The sequence below is a fragment of the Oncorhynchus masou genome, chromosome 18 (assembly GCF_036934945.1).
Source record: "Oncorhynchus masou masou isolate Uvic2021 chromosome 18, UVic_Omas_1.1, whole genome shotgun sequence".
Classification (NCBI taxonomy): Eukaryota; Metazoa; Chordata; class Actinopteri; order Salmoniformes; family Salmonidae; genus Oncorhynchus; species Oncorhynchus masou.
Window position 1 is genome coordinate 71,923,282 of NC_088229.1, and position 27,591 is coordinate 71,950,872.

The following is a 27,591-nucleotide window of genomic DNA, read 5'->3' on the forward strand; positions in this document are numbered from 1 at the left end:
TTGGATAGCCTAGAGATGGTCCCAGGTTCATACTTCATCAGTCGAGCCCAAAGCCTTGGATAGCCTAGAGATGGTCCCAGGTTCATACTTCATCAGTAGAGCCCAAAGCCTGGGATAGCCTGAGATGGTCCTAATGTACTGTAACAACAGTAAAGACTTAAACAATAGAGCTTGCTGGCGTTACTCAGAGTCCCAAATGGCACTCTATTCCCTATTTACTGCACTACTCTTGACCAGCGACCAGGACCAGTAGTTCACTACATAGGGAATAGGGTAGAATTTGAATCCCACTTAAACTGGATGAATAATATTAAATTGTAATCAAAGACCCCACCTTTTATGGCATGAGAAACAACACCCACAGATTCCGATATGGATTTTAATCAATTCTACCGCTAGTGTAGTGGGCCTGTGTTGCCTATTGGGACATAGTTCATTTCACCTACCATTATAATCTGTTGATGTAGCAATAAAACAAAGATTGCAAAGGTTGATGTAAGTCCAGCTGCCTTAGTTTGGACTTTAGACATTGAATAACACACAATTGTTTAACATTTTAAAACTCAACTCATTCCTCGATCTGTCAGCCCCTAGACTGTAGTTTATTACTAAAGCAGAAGGTAGCTCTCTTTATAAATACTAATTCACATGACTTAGGACACACACACACACACACACACACACACACACACACACACACACACACACACACACACACACACACACACACACACACACACACACACACACACACAACCTAGAGCCCAGATAATACATGCAAGTGGAGGAGGTTTTTTTCATGTGCTAGAAAACCCCTCCAGAATGAAAGTGGGTTTAAGATGTATTAATAAGGGCCATAGATAGATGACTGGATTAAAGACACATAGTTGTTTGGGGGCTGGGATTTGCCTCCTGGTCACAAATTCGCTTGAAATCTTTAAAGCTTTTGTCTGCACCTGGCTGTTTATGGCCCGGTCCCAAACCGCACCCTATTCCCTATATAGTGCATTACTACCCTATGGGCCCTGGTCAAAAGTAGTGCACTATATAGGGGATAGGGTGCCATTTCGGGATGCATTTTACATCAGTGTCTGAATAGAGACCGGGGACAGACTGTGTACTCACACTAAGCCACTCTCACAGATGGAAAGTGTGTCATGAGGAGGGATCAGTAGTTTTGCAGACTAATAGATGTCCAGACCTACAGGAACAAGGGGCTATAAACATTAAGTGGATGAAGAAGCATAGTCATAGAATGTTGAAGTCATCAGAATCCCTTGTGTAGAATACTTACTCTGACTCTAGAACCCTGACTCTGACTCTAGAACCCTGATGTTGACTCTAGAACTCTTACTCTGACTCTAGAACCCTGACTTTGACTACAACTGACTCTAGAATACTGACTTTGACTCTAGAACGCTTACTCTGACTCTAGAACCCTGACTCTATAACTCTCACTCTGACTCTAGAACCATGACCCTGACTCACCAAAATATACAGGTCATGAAAGTTTACAAATCAAATGGATGGATTGTTTTCGATTACTCTTAGCTGCCATCTAGTGGTGGGTTCCATGTCATGTTGGGTCTCACTGGGGTCTAGAACACTGTACCCCACAGTGCATTGGGGGAAAGGAGGCTGCTACTGGTATGGGTTTTGATAATACTGGTGGACATCTTTCATCGGTGTGACTTTGTTAATAGATATTTAGCCTGAAAATAGTGCACAAAGTTTAAAAAATGTAAGAAATAATGAGTTCTATGTCAAAATCATGGTATGCAACCTTTTAATGACAGACTATGGTAATAGTTATGTTTGAAAAAATAATAGCTTCCTTTTGCACTGACCTTATATTGTCACATTCAAGAAAATACAGTGCTTCTATAAAAGTAAATGAACCACTAAAACTAATGGTCCCCTCCCATCTCTACAATAACCCCCAACTATAGGGAAGTGTTTTACTCTGCATTTAGACTGATGGTCCCCTCCCATCTCTATAATAAACCCCAACTATAGAGACGTGTTTTTAATCTGCATATAAAAAATAAGCAAACCTACACAGCTCGTTAATCAACTGCCAGGAGGTAATACTCGCGTAAATGAAAATAACCCAATTCCTTTCCACTAATCCCTCCGATCTTTTTTATCTCAGGCTTCGGGAACGACGTTCAGACCAATATGGGATACTGAGATAGCAGGACACACACATGATGCATCGCAGGCTCGGGAAGAACAAAATAAACAGTACTTTCAAAAAAAATCTAACTATCTTCTTTATTTTATAGTGAAGTTTCGGAGAGAAAATGGTTCAAGGTTTTAGTCTGCGTTTCTGCTTGGCATTACTTTGCCTCGGACGGTGTGTATGCAGCACGTGTCCGTTTCAATGTAGCTGTTTCTTTCACAAACTATCGGACGGATCCAAAGCAAGGTAAGACAATGCAATTATTACAACTAATTAAAATCTTAATGTCAACAGCTTCTATATGTGTTTTTTCTGCTGTGTGCTACTGGGTCGGAATATGCAGGTAAAATCAGCTCTTTTTTTGTTTATATAGGTCTGAGGATTCATTTGCGCTGCTCTAATCCCCTTTCATTTTAAAAATCAGTTAAGAACAAATTCTTATTTACAACGACAGTGGGATAATTGCCTTGTTCTGGGACAGAACGTTTAACCTTGGGATTCGATCCAGCAACCTTTTGGTTACTGGCCCAACATGCTAAGCACTCGGCTATCTACCGCTCTTCATTGATCCTGGTTTATTCACCACGTTTAGACCCAGAGGAATAAAATAAGCGAAAAAAACGTACGATTAAAAACAGAGCAAATAAAATATTTAGTGTGATTTTTTTTGTTTTTGTATGCATTAATTGTCAAGCTATCCTATGTCATGAACACATACAAGGCTAATTGAGTTAATTGAGTCAAACTTGTAATACAGTTGAATTATCTAAATAAACTGTTATAATAGGTTATACAGTGACATTCACTAACCTGTGTTTACCTTTCTTTCCATCTATGTAGGAGTGTCCTTTGCAATGACCCAGAGATCACTCTGATCCCACCCAACTTTCCTACAGACACTTGGAAACTGCGGATCGAGAAGACTGCCATCACAAGGATCTCCGGCGAAACCTTTCACTACCTCAACAGTTTGGGATTTCTCTGGATGGCTTTCAACTCTCTGAACTCTTTGAATGTAGACAGCTTCCGTGGCCTGAGAAGTCTGGAGGAGCTGAGACTGGAAGGGAACGCGCTCACCTCTTTCCCCTGGGAATCTCTGACTGACATGCCCGACCTGAGGCTACTGGACTTGCATAATAATAAGATATCGTCGATCCCGGCCGAGGCGGCAATCTATATCAAGATCCTGACCTACCTGGACTTATCGAGCAACAGCCTAGTCACGGTTCCCCCTGAGGTTCTCTTTACGTGGTTCTCTGTGAAACCATCTCAAGGAGATGGGGAAAGTTCAAAATATATTCTAGGTAAGGATCTAAACAACCAATTAAGCAATTAATTAATCAATCAATTCCAATTAAAGCTATCTTTATTTACCTAGAGGGAATCCCATTTGGTTTGCAAGCCTTAAATGACATGAAATTGATACACAGGAAAAACATTTTTTTTAAATGCTATCTACAACATTGCTTGTCAAGGTGGTTTTATCCCAACATGCATTTCATGAGTACCTTTGGTGTGTTACATAGCATTACATGGACAGTTGGAGGACACAGCATCAGCATTTGGGAGTAGTGTAAGAATTACTCTAATTATAGTAAAGGTAGCCATACTGTAGTGTTAATTGTGACTACATTCACTAGTCTGACTTCAAACTAGCATGATTACTTCTACTTTCAATTACTTTTTTTTGCTAAACTGCCATTGTAAACACATAACACATGGTCATAGTTCATAGTTCAGACAGAGCAAAAACGTTAAGAACAAGAAGCATATCTATCTTATCTATTGCCATGCTAAAAGTGATGTTGTTTTTATTTTACCTTTGTTTAGCTACCATTGTTGTTACCTTACCTATTTTAGTTGAATGTACTTACTCTTAAGTCACTCTGGATAAGAGTGTCTGCTAAACAAAAACAAAAATGTATATCCTGGTGAAATGTTTATTTTCTTCATTGATGTAGGTCTCCATGACAACCTGTGGCTGTGCGACTGCCGGCTCTATGACGTGGTCCAGTTCCAGAAGTCTCCATCGCCATCCTCCGTGACTCTGATCGACACCAGGCTGCACTGCGCGGACCCAGAGAGCCTGTCGGGGGTGTCATTCAGCGAGACGGAGCTCCGGAAATGCCAGGAGCCCCGTGTCCACACGGCTGTGGCCCGGGTCAGGAGCTCCCTGGGGAACAACGTCCTGCTGCGCTGTGGGACAATCGGAGTCCCAGTACCAGAGTTGTCCTGGACCCGGGCAGACGGCAAACAGATGAACGGCACTAGTGAGTTCCATTGATTTATTGATTGAATGTATTTAATGTGTAACAATTTTGAATTGTACCTTTATTTAACTAGGCAAGTCAGTTAAGAACAACATTCTTATTTTCAATGACTGCCTAGGAACAGTGGGTTTAACTGCCTGTTCAGGGGCAGAACAACAGATTTGTACCTTGTCAGGGCAGGGATTCAAACTTGCAACCTTCCGGTTACTAGTCTAACGCTCTAACCACTAGGCTACCCTAGATATACAGCCAAGAACAAGCAGTAGCTACAGTACATACGTTTTAAAAAATGGATGAAGGGTAACACAAAACAGTTAGTTTGGCTAAACCTGCTCCAGTCATGGCAGGTTGTAGCCTAGTCCCAGATCTGTTTGTGCTGTCTTGGAAACTCTCATGGTCATGTTTGGCCTGGTTGGCAAGACAGCACAAGCAGATCTGGGACCAGGGAATACATGTCTGCCTATTGCCTAAAATAAGTACGTACTTAGGAAATCTATTTTTGGCACTGTAGAGTCAGCAGCTGAAATAGATTGGATTTCAGATGGATGGATTTATTTCCTAGATTACAGATGGATGGATTTATTTCCTAGATTACAGATGGATGGATTTATTTCCTAGATTACAGATGGATGGATTTATTTCCTAGATTACAGATGGATGGATTTATTTCCTAGATTACAGATGGATGGATTTATTTCCTAGATTACAGATGGATGGATTTATTTCTTAGATTACAGATGGATGGATTTATTTCTTAGATTACAGATGGATGGATTTATTTCCTAGATTACAGATGGGTGGATTTATTTCCTAGATTACAGATGGATGGATTTATTTCCTAGATTACAGATGGATGGATTTATTTCCTAGATTACAGATGGATGGATTTATTTCCTAGATTACAGATGGATGGATTTATTTCATAGATTACAGATGGATGGATTTATTTCATAGATTACAGATGGATGGATTTATTTCATAGATTACAGATGGATGGATTTATTTCATAGATTACAGATGGATGGATTTATTTCATAGATTACAGATGGGTGGCCTGATTTATTTTCACTAATTGATCTAACCACTTTTTCTTTCATATTTCTTTGATAGTTCAGGAAGAAGTTTCAAAGGAGGGAATCATTTGGTCCATCCTGAGTGTTCGTGCTGTCTCTTACAGGGACTCTGGGAAATACATCTGCAAAGCGACCAACTTCCTGGGGACTGCAGATGCCATCATCTCCCTAGTTATCACAGACTCCTTAAAAAATGAGGAACAAGGTGGCAGCTCCAAGACTAAAAAACAAAGGGGACGGAAAACCGGTGGGTTTGGGGAAGCTGCCTACCAGGATAAACTTGTTGCAAAATACATACCTCCACCAACCACCACGGCAGCCACGCCTATCATCGAACCACTAGGACCGGGCGGTTTTACAGGACAGTATGATATCGAGAGCTACGATATCTCCAACAGCGTGGTTGACGGACAGACGCCCGGTCCTCCCATCACGGACACGGCGATGCAGGAAGTGGAGAAGGAGGTCCTTAGCAACCTAGCAGCCAACGCCTCTTCTTTACAGGCGCTGGCACCACCGGAGAAACGGGTGGTGCGATCGGTGAAGATAATCGGGGACACCGACCACACCGTCTCCCTGAACTGGCGGGCCCCGGCGGCCAAGAACACCACCGAGTTCAGCGTCCTGTACGCCGTGTTCGGCGAGAGGGACATGCGGAGGATCAACGTCGCTGCGGGAAAGAGCCGGATCATTATTGAGGGCCTTGTGCCAAGGACAAAGTACATCGCCTGCGTCTGCGTCAAAGGCCTGATCCCTAAAAAGGAGCAGTGTGTAATCTTCTCAACGGACGAGGCGGCCAGCGCAAGCGGCACCCAGAAGCTCATTAACGTGGTGGTGATCACCGTGGCCTGCGTGATCGCTGTCCCCCTGACACTGATCGTCTGCTGTGGGGCGCTCAAGAAGCGCTGCAAAAAGCTACTGGGGAGGAAATCCAAAGATATCCAGGAATCATATGTGACATTCGAGACCCTCTCCCCGGGACAGAACCCTAAAGGGATGGAGGGGAGTACCTTGCCAGGCAACAGCCAGACGAGTCCAACAGACTGCTCTCTGCTAGGTGCAGTGTGGACTCCGAGGCCATTTGTAGGACTGAGGGACCGCCTAACGAGTACTTTTGTTGATACCAACTGATGGCCTCAAGCCTTTAGAGGGCAGAGAAAGTATGTCCTTTCCAAGCGGAACTGAAATATTTGTTTCAGCCAGTAGTTGACAGTAGCATGAGTGAAACTGCTCAGAGACTTTACAGAAACAAAAGGCTAGTTGCATTGACACTCTTTCCCTTGGAAAAAAAAACGTGTGGTGAATATGTGAGTTAGATAAATAAATGTCGATATAAGTGTGATTATGGGAATATACAGGCAACCCTTGACCTGGTGAACTGTAATAAAAAACATTTGTATATATTTTATATATATTTTTTTTCATAAATGATTTCTGATCTGCAAAGATGCACTTTTAAGGGCAGTATTTAACTTTTCCAAAATTCCCAGGTTTTACAGAAATTCTGTGTGGAAGATTCCCAGATTCAGAATGGAATAAGGAACTCTAAATGGCCCATTCTACTAGAATACATTAAGCCCATCTTCTTAATGACGTTTTGCAAGGAGAAAGAGGAATGACAGAGTTATTCTGGAGTTAATCTGACCTCAGAATTCTGGCACACAAAATACAGTATTTGTAAAGTATTGTTGAAGCAGAACTCCTCTCTAGTGATATTTTATACTTTTTTTGTATTTAACATATATGTTAATGTGCCCGCTTTACTGTCCAATCAAAGCTAACGTACTATATATTTTGAAATATGTATCTATGATCTGATGTGTATGTATAAATGTATGACAAAATAAAACTTTTTTTTTTTATAAATGTTTGTGTCCTCTTAAATCCTTACCTGCTCTGTAAAAGCATTTTGCTCCCAAGATACTTTTTTTTCTTTAGGCAATTCAAATATTTATCCAACTCCCTGACAGTAGCTAAAGCAAGGGGCTATAGCAGCACACAAGTAGACTACAGATGCATGCTGGTCCGGGCATACCGTGAGCGCTACTGGAGCGAAATTGGAGCTGCCGAGAAGGCCGGCGCTCCAGCCTTTGGTAAACTCGCTCCACGCTCCAGTCAAATTGAGCGTCCTCGCTCCATTCCAGCTCCACTCCCATACTCTGGTATTGGCCAATGAGAGGCTTTGAAGCCACCGGTCAGCCATATTGGTACTCTTCAGAAGGCTCAACCATCCATAGGAATTACAGTTTTTTACAATCCTTTTGGCACTAATTTCAGAACCGTATGGTCATTTTTCAAAACTCGAGACACAAAACTCAAAATGGTCATCACTTGTAACACAGGCTGTCCAATGTTCAAAACATTGCGTTGTGCATTCATATCTTTAAAGAAACCTTGCACTTGCAGAATCATTGGTTCAAATAACTAATTTATCATGAAATACCATAGGACCATTCATTTAGATCACCCACACAAGATACCGATAGTTTCACTGTGTAGTTGTTTGTTCATTCATTAAATATTGTAGTACAAAATATGTGATACATGTTTCATTATGCTACTACACGTAAATACATCACTGTAAAAGGACTAGTAGAGAGAATACTACAGACACGGTGGAATCATTGAACAAAATATGAAATTTCTGATGAAATACAATAAAATCACTCATAGATTTCTTTGAATCAAAGCAAAACTAATTAGCTACAAAAAAAGCAAAAAACTACAGTAAAACATCAACTGCAGTGTTCCTCACCTGGCTTACTGTAAAACATCACTGCAGTGTTCCTCACCTGGCTTACTGTAAACATCACTGCAGTGTTCCTCACCTGGCTTACTGTAAACATCACTGCAGTGTTCCTCACCTGGCTTACTGTAAACATCACTGCAGTGTTCCTCACCTGGCTTACTGTAAAACATCACTGCAGTGTTCCTCACCTGGCTTACTGTAAAACATCACTGCAGTGTTCCTCACCTGGCTTACTGTAAAACATCACTGCAGTGTTCCTCACCTGGCTTACTGTAAAACATCACTGCAGTGTTCCTCACCGGGTTTACTGTAAAACATCACTGCAGTGTTCCTCACCTGGCTTACTGTAAAACATCACTGCAGTGTTCCTCACCTGGCTTACTGTAAAACATCACTGCAGTGTTCCTCACCTGGCTTACTGTAAAACATCAGTGCAGGGTTCCTCACCTGGCTTACTGTAAAACATCACTGCAGTGTTCCTCACCTGGCTTACTGTAAAACATCACTGCAGTGTTCCTCACCTGGCTTACTGTAAAAAGCAAAACAAAGGATTGATTACTGTACTTCTATATTTCCATCAACCCTGTCTTGTGGATTTGGCCAAAGGTTCTCATCCACATCGCAAAGGATGTTTTCATTGGCCAAACATCTTGGAAAGAATCTTCGGGCGAATCCAGGCCTGATTCTGCCGTGATGTCATTGCATTCCATGGCCTGGAGAAGGGTGGCTTGTTCGTGAGGGCGCCTAAAATATACCTTCCACCTCCATGTGGAGAAAAATTCCTCAATCGGGTTTTAGGAAAGGAGAGTACGGGGGTAAGTACAGGGTGGTAAATTGTGGATGGGTCTGAAACCAGGCTTGCATTTGAGCTTGGTGGAACCTGACATTATCCCACACAATGACATACTGTAGGTCATGCCATCAGCTCTAGACCTTATTTAGCCCATCAAAGAAGGTTACATTAGAACAGCGATTATGTGGCTGCCTGCATTATATAGAGTGTATAGAGTAGAGAGCTTTAGTTGTTGTTCGACCTAACATTAGAACGGGCAAGATAATCTAAGATACTTTGACTGTGGTATGATTGTTGATGCTACACATGGTGATTCCAGCATCTCAGAAACAGCTGTCTTCCTGGGATAGAGACTACAGTCTCTAGAGTTTACAGAGAATGGTGCGATAAACACAACACGTTCAGTGAGCGGCAGTTCTGTGGTCAAAAACACCTTGTTAATGAGAGAGGTCAGAGGACAATGTCCAGACTCATTCAAGCTAATGGAAAGGCCACACATGCTCAAATAACAGCTGTTTTAAACAGTGGTGTGCAGAAGGGCATCTCTTAACATACAACACTGTGGAAAAAGTGTTAGTGTTAGAGTTTTGAAAAATGTGCATTTTGATCATTGGTTGTGAGTTTTGAAAAATGTGCATTTTGATCATTGGTTGTGAGTTTTGAAAAATTTGCATTTTGATCATTGAGTTTTGAAAAATGTGCATTTTGATCATTGGTTGTGAGTTTTGAAAAATGTGCATTTTGATCATTGGTTGTGAGTTTTGAAAAATGTGCATTTTGATCATTGGTTGTGAGTTTTGAAAAATGTGCATTTTGATCATTGGTTGTGAGTTTTGAAAAATTTGCATTTTGATCATTGGTTGTGAGTTTTGAAAAATGTGCATTTTGATCATTGGTTGTGAGTTTTGAAAAATTTGCATTTTGATCATTGGTTGTGAGTTTTGAGAAATGACATCAAGGTTCCGAAATTAGTGCCAAAGTGATTGTAAAAAAAACTGTAATAGAATTCTTTAGTATTTAAATGAAATATTTCAAGGACCATTTTTGATATATATATATATATATATATATATATATATATATATATATATTTGGATTTAACCTTTATTTAACTAGGCAAGTCAGTTAAAAACAAAATCTTATTTACAATGACGACCTACCCCAGCCAAACCAGGACAACGCTGGGCCAATTGTTCCCCGCCCTATGGGACTCCCAATCACAGCCGGATGTGATACAGCCTGGTTTCAAACCAGGATGTCTGCAGTGACGCCTCTTGCACTGAGATGCAGTGCCTTAGACCTCTGCGCCACTCGGGAGCAAATGTATTTAATCTTTTTTTTGCTGTAGTGGGGACAGTGATATTGGTACTCCCTTAAAAACTATATTTTAACCCCCCTAGAGTCAATGTCTAGCACGGACATCTAATTAGCATAATACACAAATCCACATCAAAATCCGTCTGTTTAAACTTGGTGGCTTCAAAACAGCGCCCCTTGTCAGTCATCTAATTATATTATATAAATAATTGGTTGCGATCAGCACCATGGTTAGTGCCACGTGATTTTTTCTGTGCAGTGTTGGAAAAAATACCCAATTGTCATACCCGAGTAAAAGTATAGATACCTTTTATTACTAAAGTAAAAGTGACCTAGTAAAATACTACTTCAGTAAAAGTCTAAAAGTATTTGGTTTTAAATATACTTAAGTATCAAAAGCAAAAGTACAAGTATTAATAATGTCAAATTCCTTATATTAAGCAAACCAGATGGTGCCATTTTATTTACAGATAGCCAGGGGCACACTCCAACACTCAGACATCATTGACATGTGAAGTATGTGTTTAGTGAGTCCGCCAGATCAGGGGCAGTAGGGATGACCAGAAATGTTCTCTTGATAAGTGTGTGAATTAGAGCATTTTCCTGTCCTGCTAAGCATTCAAAATGTAATGAGTACTTTTGGTATAAATAGAAAAGTACAAATACCTCAAAAAACAATTTAAGTAGTACTTTCCAGTATTTTTACTTAAGTACCTTAGACCAGTGTTTGTTTGGTGTACAACTTGTTTCCTTGTCATGGTTACTGTAGTCCTTTACTTTGTACACTATCATCTGTACAAATACCCCAAAAAACGACTTAAGTAGTACTTTCCAGTATTTTTACTTAAGTACCTTAGACCAGTGGTTGTTTGTGTCATGGTCACTGTAGTCCTTTACTTTGTACACTATCATCTGCAGACGATGTATGTCTGAAGACATCTTACAACGTTCCTCAATTAAAAAGGCACTGTGAGCCCTTTGTTTTTTCGTGATCCTTTGTTTCACGCAGTATACAAATGATAGGCGTTGGGTATAGGGTGCCATTTTCTCAGCTGGTTTGTAGGAAGACAAATCTATAGATTGCGTATTATGCTCCCTGATAATCTATTTCTGTGTTTATTTTTTGGGTCAGGTCACTGTCAGTACATATTCAATATCAATTCGTATTATTCCTGAAAACCTTCCCATTAATTCATAGGGATTAGTGAACATATGTTTAGTAGAGGCACATATAGACAGTCAGTCAATGAGGCTCATTGCTAAAAATACAAACCTCCGGTGTGTTTATCATGTCCTTTGGGGTCTTAAGAAATTGCGTCACTAGGAAGATTAAAGTAATAGCTTTACCTATACGGTCCGTCCCGGTGGAGATGCCCTGCTCAAATGCTTCACATGCGTTTCTGTTAAAGGAATATGGCCGCCACCTTGTATTCAGTTTTAACTATAGCGTTGCTATTCTGTCGATTTACTCCTGGATCAACTTCTTGTTTACCCGGCTGCTCTTGCACAAATGACAACTTGGGAAGGTAAATTCTTTGTTGTCAATTATTTTGTAGGCTAACTAGTTTTGTATCGCGTTTCTTTAACGTGTCAGTACGTTATGCAGTAGACCTATTGACTGATCGACTTTAGCCTATTGCTAAACTCAATGGTGTTTTTCAGAACTTGTTTTAACAATGCACAATGTGGAGAGATAACTTACTCTAAGAGAACATACATAACCTAGTTTTGTTTATTTCATTTAAACATTAAATTATAACTCTAACCGTACTTACATAATCCAACATATTTTTTGTTTCATTTTAGATCCCTACTTTGCATGGAAACAGCCATGGGACGAATCCCAGACAATGTTCCAAATGATTTCAGTAAAATTCGAATAGAGAATTCTCATCTGACCGAATTACCCCGCGGCTCCTTCTCTAAAGTTAGTGCCTTGGTGTCTCTATGGTTGAATTTCAACGACATCACCCTAATGAACATCAAGAGCCTGGAGGGGCTGACGAATCTAACCGAACTACGGCTACAGGGGAACAAGCTGCGTTCAGTCCCATGGACAGCGTTCCAGGATACGCCGAACCTGAAGATTTTGGACCTGAAACATAACCGACTAGACGTGCTCCCGGAATCTGCCCTGAGACAACTTCCAGGCCTGACCTATTTAGACTTATCCTTCAATCAGCTTACCGTCATATCCAGGGATGTCTTCCTCAACTGGCCTCTCCTCAACACCCAGGAGAGAAAAGGAGGTACAGAGCCCAGCAGTGGAGAGGCCAACGTTGTTTTAGCGCTGCACGACAACCCTTGGCTGTGTGACTGCCGTCTCAAAGGTTTCGTAGAGTTTATCAAAAGTGTTAGTCCGCCTCTAATTCTGATGAACTCGTACCTGATGTGCACGGGCCCCAGTTCCAGAGCGGGAAAGTTCTTCCACGAAGTCGGTTTGAAAACATGCATGAAGCCCGAGGCCTCAGCCTCAGAAAGCAACATGACGGTGTCACTGGGGGACAAGGTAACCCTCCGGTGCTTAGTCAAAGCCAGGCCTGACCCCGCCATCCACTGGTCATACAGCCTGAAGATTATACGGGGATTTACTGGTAAGGTTTTATTTAATTGCAACTTCTAAACTATCATCTATTAGATTGCTGTGACTTTGCTGCGGTAGGGTATTTACCAGTGACTGATATCACATGTCGGTCACTCATAGTTTATTGTAAACTACACCACTTTGATGACAGGATTTAAGCCAAGTAGGCTAAAGCATGTGTATTTCATACATTCATTTGACTATTGGTGTTTATAGATTAAAACAGGTTGGCTATTGGTGTTTATAGATTGAAACGGGTTTGGTTGGCTATTGATGTTTATAGATTGAAACAGGGTTTGGTTGGCTATTGATGTTTATAGATTGAAACAGGGTTTGGTTGGCTATTGATGTTTATAGACTGAAACAGGGTTTGGTTGGCTATTGATGTTTATAGATTGAAACAAGGTTTGGTTGGCTATTGATGTTTATAGATTGAAACAGGGTTTGGTTGGCTATTGATGTTTATAGATTGAAACGGGGTTTGGTTGGCTATTGGTGTTTATAGATTGAAACGGGGTTTGGTTGGCTATTGGTGTTTATAGATTGAAACAGGGTTTGGTTGGCTATTGGTGTTTATAGATTGAAACATGGTTTGGTTGGCTATTGATGTTTATAGATTTTGGTTGGCTATTGGTGTTTATAGATTGAAACAGGGTTTGGTTGGCTATTTATGTTTATAGATTGAAACAGGGTTTGGTTGGCTATTGATGTTTATAGATTGAAACAGGGTTTGGTTGGCTATTGATGTTTATAGATTGAAACAGGGTTTGGTTGGCTATTGGTGTTTATTGATTGAAACAACAGGGTTTGGTTGGCTATTGGTGTTTATAGATTGAAACATGGTTTGGTTGGCTATTGATGTTTATAGACTGAAACATGGTTTGGTTGGCTATTGATGTTTATAGACTGAAACATGGTTTGGTTGGCTATTGATGTTTATAGATTGAAACAGGGTTTGGTTGGCTATTGGTGTTTATAGATTGAAACATGGTTTGGTTGGCTATTGATGTTTATTGATTGAAACAACAGGGTTTGGTTGGCTATTGGTGTTTATAGATTGAAACAGGGTTTGGTTGGCTATTGATGTTTATAGATTGAAACAGGGTTTGGTTGGCTATTGATGTTTATAGATTGAAACAGGGTTTGGTTGGCTATTGATGTTTATAGATTGAAACAACAGGGTTTGGTTGGCTATTGGTGTTTATTGATTGAAACAACGGGGTTTGGTTGGCTATTGATGTTTATAGATTGAATCAGGGTTTGGTTGGCTATTGGTGTTTATAGATTGAAACAGGGTTTGGTTGGCTATTGGTGTTTATAGATTGAAACAAGGTTTGGTTGGCTATTGATGTTTATAGATTGAAACAACAGGGTTTGGTTGGCTATTGGTGTTTATAGATTGAAACAGGGTTTGGTTGGCTATTGATGTTTATTGATTGAAACAACAGGGTTTGGTTGGCTATTGGTGTTTATAGATTGAAACAGGGTTTGGTTGGCTATTGATGTTTATAGATTGAAACAAGGTTTGGTTGGCTATTGATGTTTATAGATTGAAACAGGGTTTGGTTGGCTATTGGTGTTTATAGATTGAAACAGGGTTTGGTTGGCTATTGGTGTTTATAGATTGAATCAGGGTTTGGTTGGCTATTGGTGTTTATAGATTGAAACAGGGTTTGGTTGGCTATTGATGTTTATAGATTGAAACAGGGTTTGGTTGGCTATTGGTGTTTATAGATTGAAACAGGGTTTGGTTGGCTATTGATGTTTATAGATTGAAACAGGGTTTGGTTGGCTATTGATGTTTATAGATTGAAACAGGGTTTGGTTGGCTATTGATGTTTATAGATTGAAACAGGGTTTGGTTGGCTATTGATGTTTATAGATTGAAACAGGGTTTGGTTGGCTATTGGTGTTTATAGATTGAATCAGGGTTTGGTTGGCTATTGGTGTTTATAGATTAAAACAGGGTTTGGTTGGCTATTGGTGTTTATAGATTGCTTTAAACAGTGTATGACACTGCCTTTCTTGTAGGCAAACTCAACAATAATGCCTAATGCAACAAATAACATAAACAGTACTGCATATTATACATGTACAATATGTTGATTTTTATCCACCCTTGTTGATTAAGTTGTAACATAATTCTCCTTTCTCTCCAGTCTCAGAGACCCGTGTGGACGATGAGACCATCAGATCTCAGCTGGTCATCCCATCCCTTCACCTGGCGGACCGAGGCGCTTACACCTGCTTCGCCAACAACTTCATAGGCAACTCCTCCATCAGTGTCCTGGTCAACATCAAGTCTTTCAACGCCTCCTCCTCCTCCGTTGGTGCCGCCATGTCTCTACCCCCGTTCCCCCTGGCCTCAGCCGACGAGAACGTCTACATTGACATACGCATCTCCAAGCAGACGGTCTACGGCATCACTCTGGAGTGGTACGCGGCGATGGACAACCCTGCAGAGACCTGGTTCACCGTCCACTTGGGGAAATACCACTCTGACAAAAAGGAGTTGACATACATCGGGCCGGGCATCAACACCTATTCGGTCAACGACCTCCTACCGGTTACTAAATACGAGGTGTGTGTAACGCTGAAGAACCAGATGCCCCGCGCAGGCCAGTGCATCGTGTTTGTAACAGGAAGTGACATCAGTCAGCTGGAACAACGGGAGAAGCTCATCCATATTATCGTGATCGTGTGCGCCATGGTGCTGGCGGTGCCCGTGGGAATGTACGCCTGCACCACCGACACCAGATGTAAGTTCAGCTGCCTGGACCGCTGTACGGAGCAGTGTAAGAGGAGGAGGAGGCAGGAGAAGACCCTGAGAACCAATGGGGAGAGACAGGGGACCTTCGACAGCCTCCAGGCCGCCAGCGATGAAGGACTCTGTGGAGACTCTGAAGAGGTGATGAAGAAGAGGAGTAAGTCCTCAGACGAAAAAAACAACCACAGGGGAAAAGCACAAGATCTCCCAGAGACAACCACTGGAGCAAAGCTATATTAGCTGTAGGTTTAAAGTTGAAAAATATCCACTAGAGACAACCACTGGAGCAAAGCTATATTAGCTGTAGGTTTAAAGTTGAAAAATATCCACTAGAGACAACCACTGGAGCAAAGCTATATTAGCTGTAGGTTTAAAGTTGAAAAATATCCACTAGAGACAACCACTGGAGCAAAGCTATATTAGCTGTAGGTTTAAAGTTGAAAAATATCCACTAGAGACAACCACTGGAGCAAAGCTATATTCGCAGTTTTTTTTTTATTTAACCAGGTAGGCCAGTTGAGAACAAGTTCTCATTTATAACTGCGACCTGGCCAAGATAAAGCAAAGCAGTGCGACAGATATAAAGTTTTAAAAAAAATATATCCACTAGAGACAATGCTATATTCGCTGTAGGTTTAACGTTTTAAAACGTTTACAAGACGTCTAGAGGAACAGTCTTATGTGAAGTGAAGCTTTAGGAACTACATTTGTTAAGCTTCAAGTTGTCATGTTAAGAGTGAAAAGCCTTTCTCCATGTCTGTAGAAAGAGTATATTGTGAAAGGTTAAAAAAAAAAACATTGTTTTTAATGAGTTTATATACTGTATCTATTTATCTTGATTGATCTCTGTTTTAAAAGAAAAATGGAGAATTCATCTCATCTGGCAAAAAAAACCCTGTTAATTCTGTACATGCAATATAGTTGCACATATGTTCTTGTCTTCAGAATGTAATGGACTGCATTTCCTCACGGTTCGTTGAAACTCATTCATTAGGAGAGGTTCAGTTAAATATACATGAATACATACTGTATACAGCCTTTGCACTACTACCTACGTAATGTATGAGGCTTCTTTGCTACTCTTTTCCTGTTTTTGACTCACTTTGGGATTGTGGGGGTGGGATGGTGAGGATTAGACTTGGGGGTGAAGGTTGTTGGGATTAGCGTTAGGGGTGAAGATGGACACTTGAGACAACACCATCCTAATTGCTCCCTACCCAGATCCCATTGACCTTAAGCTTTTGATGTTTACAAATCTGAAGGGTCTGGATTAGGGTTGTACAATTCAAATTCTTGTTCATGGAATCGTTCACAAAATGTTGGAGATTCATGGAATTTTTGGAGATTCATGGAATCAGAAATCCTGGTTGGAGATTCATGGAATCAGGAAATCCTGGTTGGAGATTCATGGAATCAGATTCATGGAATCAGGAAATCCTAGAATTCATCCTGGTTGGAGATTCATGGAATCAGGAAATCCTGGTTGGAGATTCATGGAATCAGGAAATCCTGGTTGGAGATTCATGGAATCAGGAAATCCTGGTTGGAGATTCATGGAATCAGGAAATCCTGGTTGGAGATTCATGGAATCAGGTTGGAATCCAGGAAATGGTTGGAGATTCATGGAATCAGGAAATCCTGGTTGGAGATTCATGGAATCAGGAAATCCTGGTTGGAGATTCATGGAATCAGGAAATCCTGGTTGGAGATTCATGGAATCAGGAAATCCTGGTTGGAGATTCATGGAATCAGGAAATCCTGGTTGGAGATTCATGGAATCAGGAGGGAATAAGCAGGACAACCTGGGAATTTTAGGAAAGCTACTGTAATTTCGTAACCCTTGTCTGGATAAGTTATCCTATAGGATAGGATAGGTATAAGAGGTTTAGTTGTGGGACTTCCTGCAGATCTGTAAACATCCAAGGGATAGGGCCAACAGGAAGGGAGTGCATGTTCACAGACTAACACTTTGATTTTAGCACCACAACTCAAAAGGATGTGTTATGTAAAAGCGTTGTTTTGGTGCGTGTTTATTCATACACTGGTAAAGAGATTATCATATATTGTTTTTTTTATCATCTGTATCTCGTATCTCTCTAGATCTTAATTAACCTCTTAATCACACTTGTGTACCAAATGCCACCCTATTCCCTATATAGTACACTACCCCTATGGGCTCTGGTCAAAAGTAGTGCACTACTCCCCGTGGGACATGGACAAAAGTAGTGCACTACTCCGTATGGGCCCTGGTAAAAAGTACTGCACTACTCCGTATGGGCCCTGGTAAAAAGTAGTGTACTACAATGTGAATAGGGTCCCATTTGGGTCTCACATAGATCCTAACCATGTCTCTCAGAGAGAATAGACAACATGAGATCTTCTCTGAGTTTACTGAAAGCTGCATTAGATGATCATTTCTGATTTTAGTTTTTTTTTGAATCTATATAAAATATATATTGTCTGTCACATTAAGGGGGTAAATAATTTAGTCCTTAATTTACTTGAATGTATTTTTGTATTCAACAATTGCCTAAAATATCTGTCTTTCACATGCCAATGTGATCAAAACATGTATAGTCTTAATAAAAGTCAAAGATATTGTGGAGTCAAAGATATTCTACTTCTTTGATTTGTATCATCGTAAGTTTACGTCTTTCAATTTATTACGCCTAAAATTCCGATAAATATTCAGGTTTCCAGAGATCCCAGTTGAAAGATTCCCGGAATTTGCTATCAACATTCTCAGCCGCCAAAAGACAAAAGCCAATTATGTCTAAGTAAGCATTACCCATGAATGAGTGAATAGAGACAAGGGGGTCGGAAGTAGGAAGATTAGGAAGATGGTGCAGGTCAGTTTGACTGTGGTATAGGTGTTAATGGTAAGGTTTAAAATAGCAATAGGGTTCAATCTAAAGAGTTAACATCACCTGTTGACCCAGGGACAGCATTCACTTATGAAGACAATCAGGGCCGGCTATAGCCTTTTGGGGGCCCTAAGAGAGACTTGGTTGAGGCCCCCACCCCCACCTCGCGGCAAAACATTTTAGTGGCCTCCGTCAATGGTGGAGAGACATTTTTGAGTGTTAAAGTGAATTTCTTGCAATTCTACACATTTTGCCATGGGGCTTAGAGAAAATGTTGCAATTTTAAAGGCCTAGTGCAAACATAATATATATATAAATATTTTTGAAAGTAGTTTTATATACATTTCCACACTATGAGGTTGGAATGATACTGTGTGATTGTGAACATGGTGATGATGCCGTTTTGGTGTAGGAGCGGTTAGAGAAATTGCAGAATGGCAGAGCGGAAGTGGAGAAGGTAAGAGTTGCCATTATTATATTCTAAGAGCAACTTGGCATATCCTGTATAACAAGACCATGAGACATTGCACACATGTTCATTTTTCTAACTTAATCAGAATAATTTGAGAGTGCTCTTCTCAACCATTGATGGCCTCATGTTTTTGGGGGGTAATTTAGCATTCACTCTTCTCCAGAGTAATTTACAGTATAGAGTGCATACTGTTTTAACACTGGCCCTCCCGTGTGAATTGAACCCTTAACACTGATGTTGCAAGCCCCATGCTCTACCAGCTGAGCTACACGGGACCATAAACTCATAAATTCTACATCAAACCTATGTGAACTTTCTTCCAAGTCTAAATATGAGGAGTGTGCTGCATAAGCAAGATCTGATGAGAAGCTTGATGATATTGCCCCTAGTCTACCACACAAAGGCACTATGGATTTGACACAGATATGCTCAGGAAAAGTTATATCACAACTTAAGCCTTCTACCTGCCTTCTCAATCCTAGCCCCCTCCCCGCCCCCAACCTTCTTCAAAATAGTTTTTAATTGCATATCTGAAGAAGTGCAAGCTGATGTTAATCACTAATGCTAATTACTTTCCCCACTGCACTAAAAACTGCTATGGTGAAACCCCTTCTAAAGGAAAGTAATATAGATTCTTCAGCTCTTAGCAATCTTTGGACAATCTCCAACTGTCACGACTTCCACCGAAGTCGGCTCCTCTCCTCGTTCGGCAGTCGACGTCACCGACCTTCTAGCCATCACCGCTTCATTTGTCATTGTTCCATTTGTTTTGTCTTGTTCCCCGCACACCTGGTTTACATTCCCTAATCACATTGTGTATATATATATTCCTCTGTTCCCCACATGTCCTTGTGTGGAATTGTTTTGTGTTACGTGTTTTATGTGACGCACCAGGCTGGTTTTCCATGTTCCGTGTTTATTTCACAAAGTATGTTTATTTGGTAAACTACAGTGCCTTGCGAAAGTATTCGGCCCCCTTGAACTTTGCGACCTTTTGCCACATTTCAGGCTTCAAACATAAAGATATAAAACTGTATTTTTTTGTGAAGAATCAACAACAAGTGGGACACAATCATGAAGTGGAACAACATTTATTGGATATTTCAAACCTTTTTAACAAATCAAAAACGGAAAAATTGGGCGTGCAAAATTATTCAGCCCCTTTACTTTCAGTGCAGCAAACTCTCTCCAGAAGTTCAGTGAGGATCTCTGAATGATCCAATGTTGACCTAAATGACTAATGATGATAAATACAATCCACCTGTGTGTAATGGGAAATAGCTTTAGTGACTGTTTTTGCGCTTTGCACTTTTGCTGGAGGTTTTTGACGCAGTAGCATCCATCTGCTGTTTGCTCCTGCCTAAATAAAGTGTGCGCCTGTTTCACGACTCTCTGCTCTCCTGCACCTGACTTCGCTACCAGTACGCACACACCTGACACCAACATTCCATTCTTATAAAAAATTCTGGAGAAATTGGATTTCAAACAGCTGAGCTGAGACAGCCTTAGTTAAAGTGGTACATTATCAAAACATAGATGCCAAACAGCTCTCTGTCCTTGTACAGTCGTGGCCAGAAGTTTTGAGAATGACACAAATATTAATTTTCACAAAGTCTGCTGCCTCAGTTTGTATGATGGCAATTTGCATACACTCCAGAATGTTATGAAGAGTGATCAGATGAATTGCAAGTAATTGCAAAGTCCCTCTTTGCCATGCAAATTAACTGAATCTCCCCAAAAACATTTCCACTGCATTTCAGCCCTGCCACAAAAGGACCAGCTGACATCATGTCAGTGATTCTCTCATTAACACAGGTGTGAGTGTTGACGAGGACAAGGCTTGGGATCACTCTGTCATGCTGATTGAGTTCGAATAACAGACTGGAAGCTTCAAAAGGAGGGTGGTGCTTGGAATCATTGTTCTTCCTCTGTCAACCATGGTTACCTGAAGGAAACACGTGCCGTCATCATTGCTTTGCACAAAAAGGGCTTCACAGGCAAGGATAATGCTACCAGTAAGTTTGCACCTAAATCAACCATTTATCAGATCATCAAGAACTTCAAGGAGAGCGGTGCAATTGTTGTGGCACCCATGAAAGTCCAGCAAGTGCCAGGACCGTCTCCTAAAGTTGATTCAGCTGCGGGATCGGGGAACCACCAGTACAGAGCTTGCTCAGGAATGGCAGCAGGCAGGTGTGAGTGCATCTGCATGCACAGTGAGGCGAAGACTTTTGGAGGATGGCCTGGTGTCAAGAAGGGCAGCAAAGAAGCCACTTCTCTCCTGGAAATCCATCAGGGACAGACTGATTTTCTGCAAAAGGTACAGGGATTGGACTGCTGAGGACTCAGGTAAAGTCATTTTCTCTGATGAATCCCCTTTCCGATTGTTATGGGCATTCGGATAAAAACTTGTCCGGAGAAGACAAGGTGAGTGCTACCATCAGTCCTGTGTCATGCCAAAAGTAAAGCATCCTGAGACCATTCATGTGTGTAAATTATTTAAAAGTCAAGTGCAATGCACTTGTCGACAACACGCCTTTGATTGAATAATGACATATAGTACCGTGCCTATCGCAGGAGGTTGGTGGCACCTTAATTGGGGAGGACGGGCTCATGCGAATGGCTGGAGTGGAATCTGTGGAATGGTACCAAATACATCAAACATGGTTTGATGCCATTCCATTTGCTCCGTTCCAGCCATTATTATGAGCCATCCTCCCCTCAGCAGCCTCCACTGGTACATATCTACACATAAACATGTTTTTATTTTTTTATGTAATTTATTGCAGATCACAAAATTATTTCTGTATTGTAGTCTATTGTTATCTTAAGCTCTGACAAACCTTGTGAGGGCGATGCGTAAAGCTAATTAAAGAGCAGTGATACGATCAAGAGTAGTGATGTGATCAAGAGCAGTGATACGATCAAGAGCAGTGATACGATCAAGAGCAGTGATGCGATCAAGAGCAGTGATGCGATCAAGAGCAGTGATGCGATCAAGAGCAGTGATGCGATCAAGAGCAGTGATGCGATCAAGAGCAGTGATGCGATCAAGAGCAGTGATGCGATCAAGAGCAGTGATGCGATCAAGAGCAGTGTGTGGATTACTTATTTTTTCTTCTCTCTGTTTGTTGTTGTTGTTATCTAAAACGTACTGTATATCTCGCTAGTTATGAACTAACAAAATCACAACACAACAATTATTTTTCATACATTTATTCAAAACGATAAAATAAAGACAATCAAGATTTCACTTCAAGAAACAGGCAAGTGTTACACCACATACATTATTATTATTGAATATATACATACATACACACATATATAGAATATATTGTATCGTTATGTATCCCATTAATTTTCATGTAGTTTGCACAGCGTGGAAATTAATGCTTTAGTTTACGGCCAATTTTACAACATCTCCGTTCATACAGTTTGATATTTACTGAAACAACAAAGGGATTCCTTCATTTAAGTGAGTAATCCAACACCAATCCCCCCCCAAGTTAAAAGAAGACCCTTTTGAAATAGAAAAGCATTTCAGCAAAACAAGAAAACAAAAAGAAAAAAAGTTACTGATTTCAAACAAGCAAGAGCTTTTGTTGTCTTGAAAGCAGGCAGTGGCACATCATAATCCTTGAACATCTACTCATCTAAATATGACAAACACCACTAGAATGTCACAGACACAGGTCCATGAGCACAACTCGTGTTTTAAGCAATGGCATTTATCCTGTCAAAAAAATATCTATTTTTTATTTTTTTTTTAATAGCCGTGTCACGTAGCTGCTTTGATCTGACGCACAAGTCAAAGTTGGTACATTTTTAGGGATGGGCATTTGAAAATGTTTTCACTTGTTAGAATAAAATCACGATGGTAGAAATACTACGTGTTTTAAAGAAAACAGTTGTTTTGGAAAACTTCAATGGAGACTTGCTCGCTCAAGTCCCTTTGTTTGTATCAGTAGAAAGGTGGGGAAGAGGTGAGTGGTAGAGAGGAATAGGGGCTCCGGCGTGTGGCACTAGTTACACAAACTCGTTGCTGACATATGTTATCTACTATGCCATCTGCTAGTGCCCGTCTGGACTGCATCAAATCATTGTAAACAAGCTAGCTAGCTACAGTAGCAAGGCTGATTGAGGCTATTTTGAGGCGTCCTTTTAGCCAAATTAATTCCATAATTTGGATTCCATTTTGCATTCTGGCAACATAGGCTACATATCAATCCTAATCATATATTTCAGCACTATTCTTGAAAACATTGCAGGGTCTTAAACAAATTAAACAAAACGTTTCAGGAATATAACACAGAAATATGCCGTAGTCTTTTCCTCAGACATGGTCCAGTATGTCCCCCTTCGTCACTCTTGTTAACATGTTGTTTCCCTCGGGATGGCAGCAATGCAGAGACATATCTAACAAGGATCCCATTAAACGTCTCAAGATGGCAGCAATGCAAACTTATCTAACAAGGAACCCATTACACGTTTGAAGATGGCAGAAATGCAGAGACATATCTACAAAAGGATCCCATTACACATCTCAAGATGGCAGCAATGCAAACTTATCTAACAAGGATCCCGTTAAACGTCTCAAGATGGCAGCAATGCAGAGACATATCTAACAAGGATCCCATTACACGTTTCAAGATGGCAGAAATGCAGAGACATATCTAACAAAAGGATCCCATTACACGTCTCAAGATGGCAGCAATGCAGAGACATATCTAACAAAAGGATCCCATTACACATCTCAAGATGGCAGCAATGCAGAGATGTATCTAACAAGGATCCCATTACACATCTCAAGATGGCAGCAATGCAGAGACATATCTAACAAAAGGATCCCATTACACATCTCAAGATGGCAGCAATGCAGAGACATATCTAACAAGGATCCCATTACACATCTCAAGATCCAATGCAGAGATGTTCTACACATCTCTCAAGATGGCAGCAATGCAGAGACGGATCCCTTTACACATCTCAAGATGGCAGCAATGCAGAGACGTATCTAACAAGGATCCCATTACACATCTCAAGATGGCAGTGCAGAAACATCTCTAGTTATCTCTGGATGACAGTGTGTGTCTCAAATGGCACCCTATTCCCTGTAAACTGCACTATTCTGGACCAGGGCCCATGGATCCAAGTGTCCAACGTTATGTTAACATCTTGAAGAAAATGTGTAGAGCTCGTTAGATTCAGTTGGTTCAATAATAGGACAGTGTTGCAACATTGCTTTGACAGAGGACTTGCTTTGAAAACAAATACAGTTTTGAAGGGAATTTATCTACTGTCCTCAACCTTCTTTTACAATTGCAGTTTTACAATCCTAGGACTGAGCACATTCAGCAAGTCCAGACAATTTACTGACAGATTGGTTAGAGCGCCAGCACACCACACCTATCAGGTTCAATAATAGCTTGAGTTGCTCTCATTGATTTTCTGCTCCAGTCTCCTTTTGAGTTCAGAGACCAGGGCTGAGCTGACGGGGATTCTAGTAGTCTCAGAGCTGATGTTGCTCTCTCTGCTCTGGCTGGATCTCCTGGAGCCCTTTGAAGCCAGGGCCCCAGAGACGGTTGGCACTGCAGCTCGGGGCCTCTCACTGGGACTGGGGTCGGAGGACAGAGGGGGACAGGATGGAGGAGACAGACAGGGGGCTCTGGGGGGCAGAGGATTGGGCTTTGATCTAGAGCACCGGGGTCTGATGTTTTTGTTGGCGTTGATGCTGACACTCCCTGCTTCCGGGTCGCCTACAACAAACTTGTTCAATGGGTCATTTCCGCCGCCGCCACGGAACGGTACGTTAAACGTCCACGGCTTACGGTCTCCTGACGGTCTCCGTCTGATGATAATGCGACGCGCCGGCATTATCCTGTTGGACTTTGTGTTGCGCAAGAAAGTAGCCGTGGAGATCAAGACAGTGACCCCTACCAATATGCTAATGACACCAGCGACCATGCCTAGGGCCTTCATTGGGTTGTGCCTACTTTGCAATAAAAAGGCTGCCATAGGCCCCTTGAGTTGAGTCTGTAAAAGAGCACAAAGATAATACTTTTAATCATGCCCATCCACGGGACTAGATCATCAAACGTTTTAAACGTTTCATATATTTTGGTCCAAAAGCATGCAGGCAAGCAGCAGGGTCAGAGGTCAGACATGAGCCAAGCACTGACAGAGGAGCCCCAGACAGACAACATCTCTATAACACTAGCAGCATGATGGCCACAGGAAGTCCTGTGTGGCTCAGTTGGTAAAAGCACAGGGCTAACAACAACAAGGTTGGGGAGTTCAAATCCCACAGCTAGTCCATACATGTACTAATAATGTATGTGCTCACTGTAATGATACGTTGTCAAACACCCTTTCATCCCAAACTGCTGTGTCTGTTAATGATTTAGGGTGTGGTGCTCTAATTTAGGCTGTGCCATTTGGGTCATACACACACACTGACTGTTGTCGGGAGTGTGACGGGTGCATCAGAACGGTTTGTTCTTTTTGTTCACGCGCAGTGACATGTTTTCCGATAAGGATTGTATTGAGGATTAACTTCCTGTGACAGGTTCCTAAAGCCCTACGTTGAATGCTACTGGGTCTTTGGTTTGAGAGTATTATTTGCATGGATATGAAAAAAAAATGAAATGGAAAAATAGAGATTACTCTGTTCTTCTGACAAAGGGATTAACCTTAAACTCAAGACACTGGCTTGAAAGTAAATGACTTAATCTTTGTTACTTCAGTATAGTCAAACGGTTTAAAATATGCTCTGACATAGGAGAATTACTGTAAAATAAGTCCTACATACTATAATAGTAGCACTAGAATTTGACAATATAATCAAAACAGTAAATAGTAGAGATAAAAATAAAGTAGATAAAAATACATTTTTAGGAGTAGAAAAACATATCCCAATCAAATATAAAAGATGGATATGAAATAACTATAACTGTTTTTATATAATATCATATGTATACAAGTTAGTTAAGAAAAAATGACGACCGGTCAAAACCTTTGTGTGTCTGTGTACTTTTACTGTTCCTATATGATGTGCTCCAGTACTCTCCTTTATAATGTGCTCCAGTACTCTCCTTTAAAATGTGCTCCAGTACTCTCCTTTATAATGTACTCCAGTACTCTCCTTTATAATGTGCTCCAGTACTCTCCTATATGATGTGCTCCAGTACTCTCCTTTATAATGTGCTCCAGTACTCTCCTATATAATGTGCTCCAGTACTCTCCTTTATAATGTGCTCCAGTACTCTCCTTTATAATGTGCTCCAGTACTCTCCTTTATAATGTGCTCCAGTACTCTCCTATATGATGTGCTCCAGTACTCTCCTATATGATGTGCTCCAGTACTCTCCTATATGATGTGCTCCAGTACTCTCCTTTATAATGTACTCCAGTACTCTCCTTTATAATGTGCTCCAGTACTCTCCTTTATAATGTGCTCCAGTACTCTCCTATATGATGTGCTCCAGTACTCTCCTATATTATGTGCTCCAGTACTCTCCTTTAAAATATGCTCCAGTACTCTCCTTTATAATGTACTCCAGTACTCTCCTTTATAATGTACTCCAGTACTCTCCTTTATAATGTACTCCAGTATTCTCCTATATGATGTGCTCCAGTACTCTCCTTTATAATGTACTCCAGTACTCTCCTTTATAATGTGCTCCAGTACTCTCCTTTATAATGTGCTCCAGTACTCTCCTATATGATGTGCTCCAGTACTCTCCTTTATAATGTGCTCCAGTACTCTCCTTTATAATGTGCTCCAGTACTCTCCTATATGATGTGCTCCAGTACTCTCCTTTATAATGTACTCCAGTACTCTCCTATAGAATGTGCTCCAGTACTCTCCTGAGATGATGTTGTCTATTCATGTTCCTTATATGTGCAATTTTCCTGTTCTGTGTCCAGGAACCTCATAATGTACTCCAGTACTGCTCCTTTGGAATGTACTCCAGCTAATGGGGATCCTAATAACATACCAAATACCATTACAAGAATCCAATAGAAAAACCCTATCCTTTATAATGTGCTTTGCTACTCTTTTACAGACAAAGAAGTAAAAAAAATATATTGTCTTTAAGGTATCATAAAGTAATGTCTTGCAGACATAATAAGGTGATATATAAAATGTAGTCTGTATAGTCCAGTGGGATGGGTCTCATGATCATTTGGGCCTTCGGATAACTCTGATGAAATTGGCTTGGGGGTTGACGCGAGCTTTCTTCACTGTTCTACAGTACAAGGTAGTGGATATACAGATTGTTAGTAAGATTGTGAAGCCGACTATGCCCAAAAAAAGTCCAATAACATTTGATGGGTACGCTCTCTGATGATGTTCCAGTACTCTTTTATAATGTGCTCCAGTACTTTGATCTGATGTGCACAATGCAACACAGAAGACAACAGAGATAATATTCACACAGAGATAATATTGTCTATTCATGTTCCGGATATGATGTTAAATATTCCTGTTCTGTGGTGGAACAAAGAGGAAGGTAGGCT

The 27,591-nt window shown here is 40.8% G+C and overlaps 2 protein-coding genes and 1 pseudogene across 2 annotated transcripts in view; 2 read left to right on the forward strand and 1 right to left on the reverse strand.

Moving 5' to 3' along the window:
- The first annotated feature begins 2,303 nt into the window (after window positions 1-2,303).
- On the forward strand, window positions 2,304-6,695 carry LOC135503786 (leucine-rich repeat, immunoglobulin-like domain and transmembrane domain-containing protein 1; annotated as a pseudogene).
- A 5,117-nt stretch (window positions 6,696-11,812) lies between these two features.
- LOC135503787 (leucine-rich repeat, immunoglobulin-like domain and transmembrane domain-containing protein 2) lies at window positions 11,813-15,975 on the forward strand. Its single transcript, XM_064921927.1, has 3 exons — window positions 11,813-11,910; window positions 12,191-12,978; window positions 15,128-15,975. Exons 2-3 carry the CDS (start codon window positions 12,204-12,206, stop codon window positions 15,973-15,975), a joined length of 1,623 nt encoding a protein of 540 aa, XP_064777999.1. The 5' UTR covers window positions 11,813-11,910; window positions 12,191-12,203.
- Window positions 15,976-24,046: 8,071 nt separating this feature from the next.
- Window positions 24,047-27,591, reverse strand: part of LOC135559424 (cadherin-related family member 1-like) — a 29,536-nt gene continuing 25,991 nt past the window's right edge. The window contains exon 17 of the mRNA XM_064993576.1: window positions 24,047-25,104. Within this exon, the coding sequence (XP_064849648.1) occupies window positions 24,487-25,104 (618 nt within the window). The 3' untranslated portion in view covers window positions 24,047-24,486. The remainder of the gene's footprint in view (window positions 25,105-27,591) is intronic.

What these genes read in the sequence shown, in the direction of transcription:
- LOC135503787 (XM_064921927.1), top strand. Translation starts at nt 12,204, where the DNA reads ATGGAAACAGCCATGGGACGAATCCCAGACAATGTTCCAAATGATTTC. An exon ending in GATTATACGGGGATTTACTG is followed by an intron (nt 12,979 to 15,127) that starts GTAAGGTTTTAT and finishes CTTTCTCTCCAG; the next exon opens with TCTCAGAGACCCGTGTGGAC.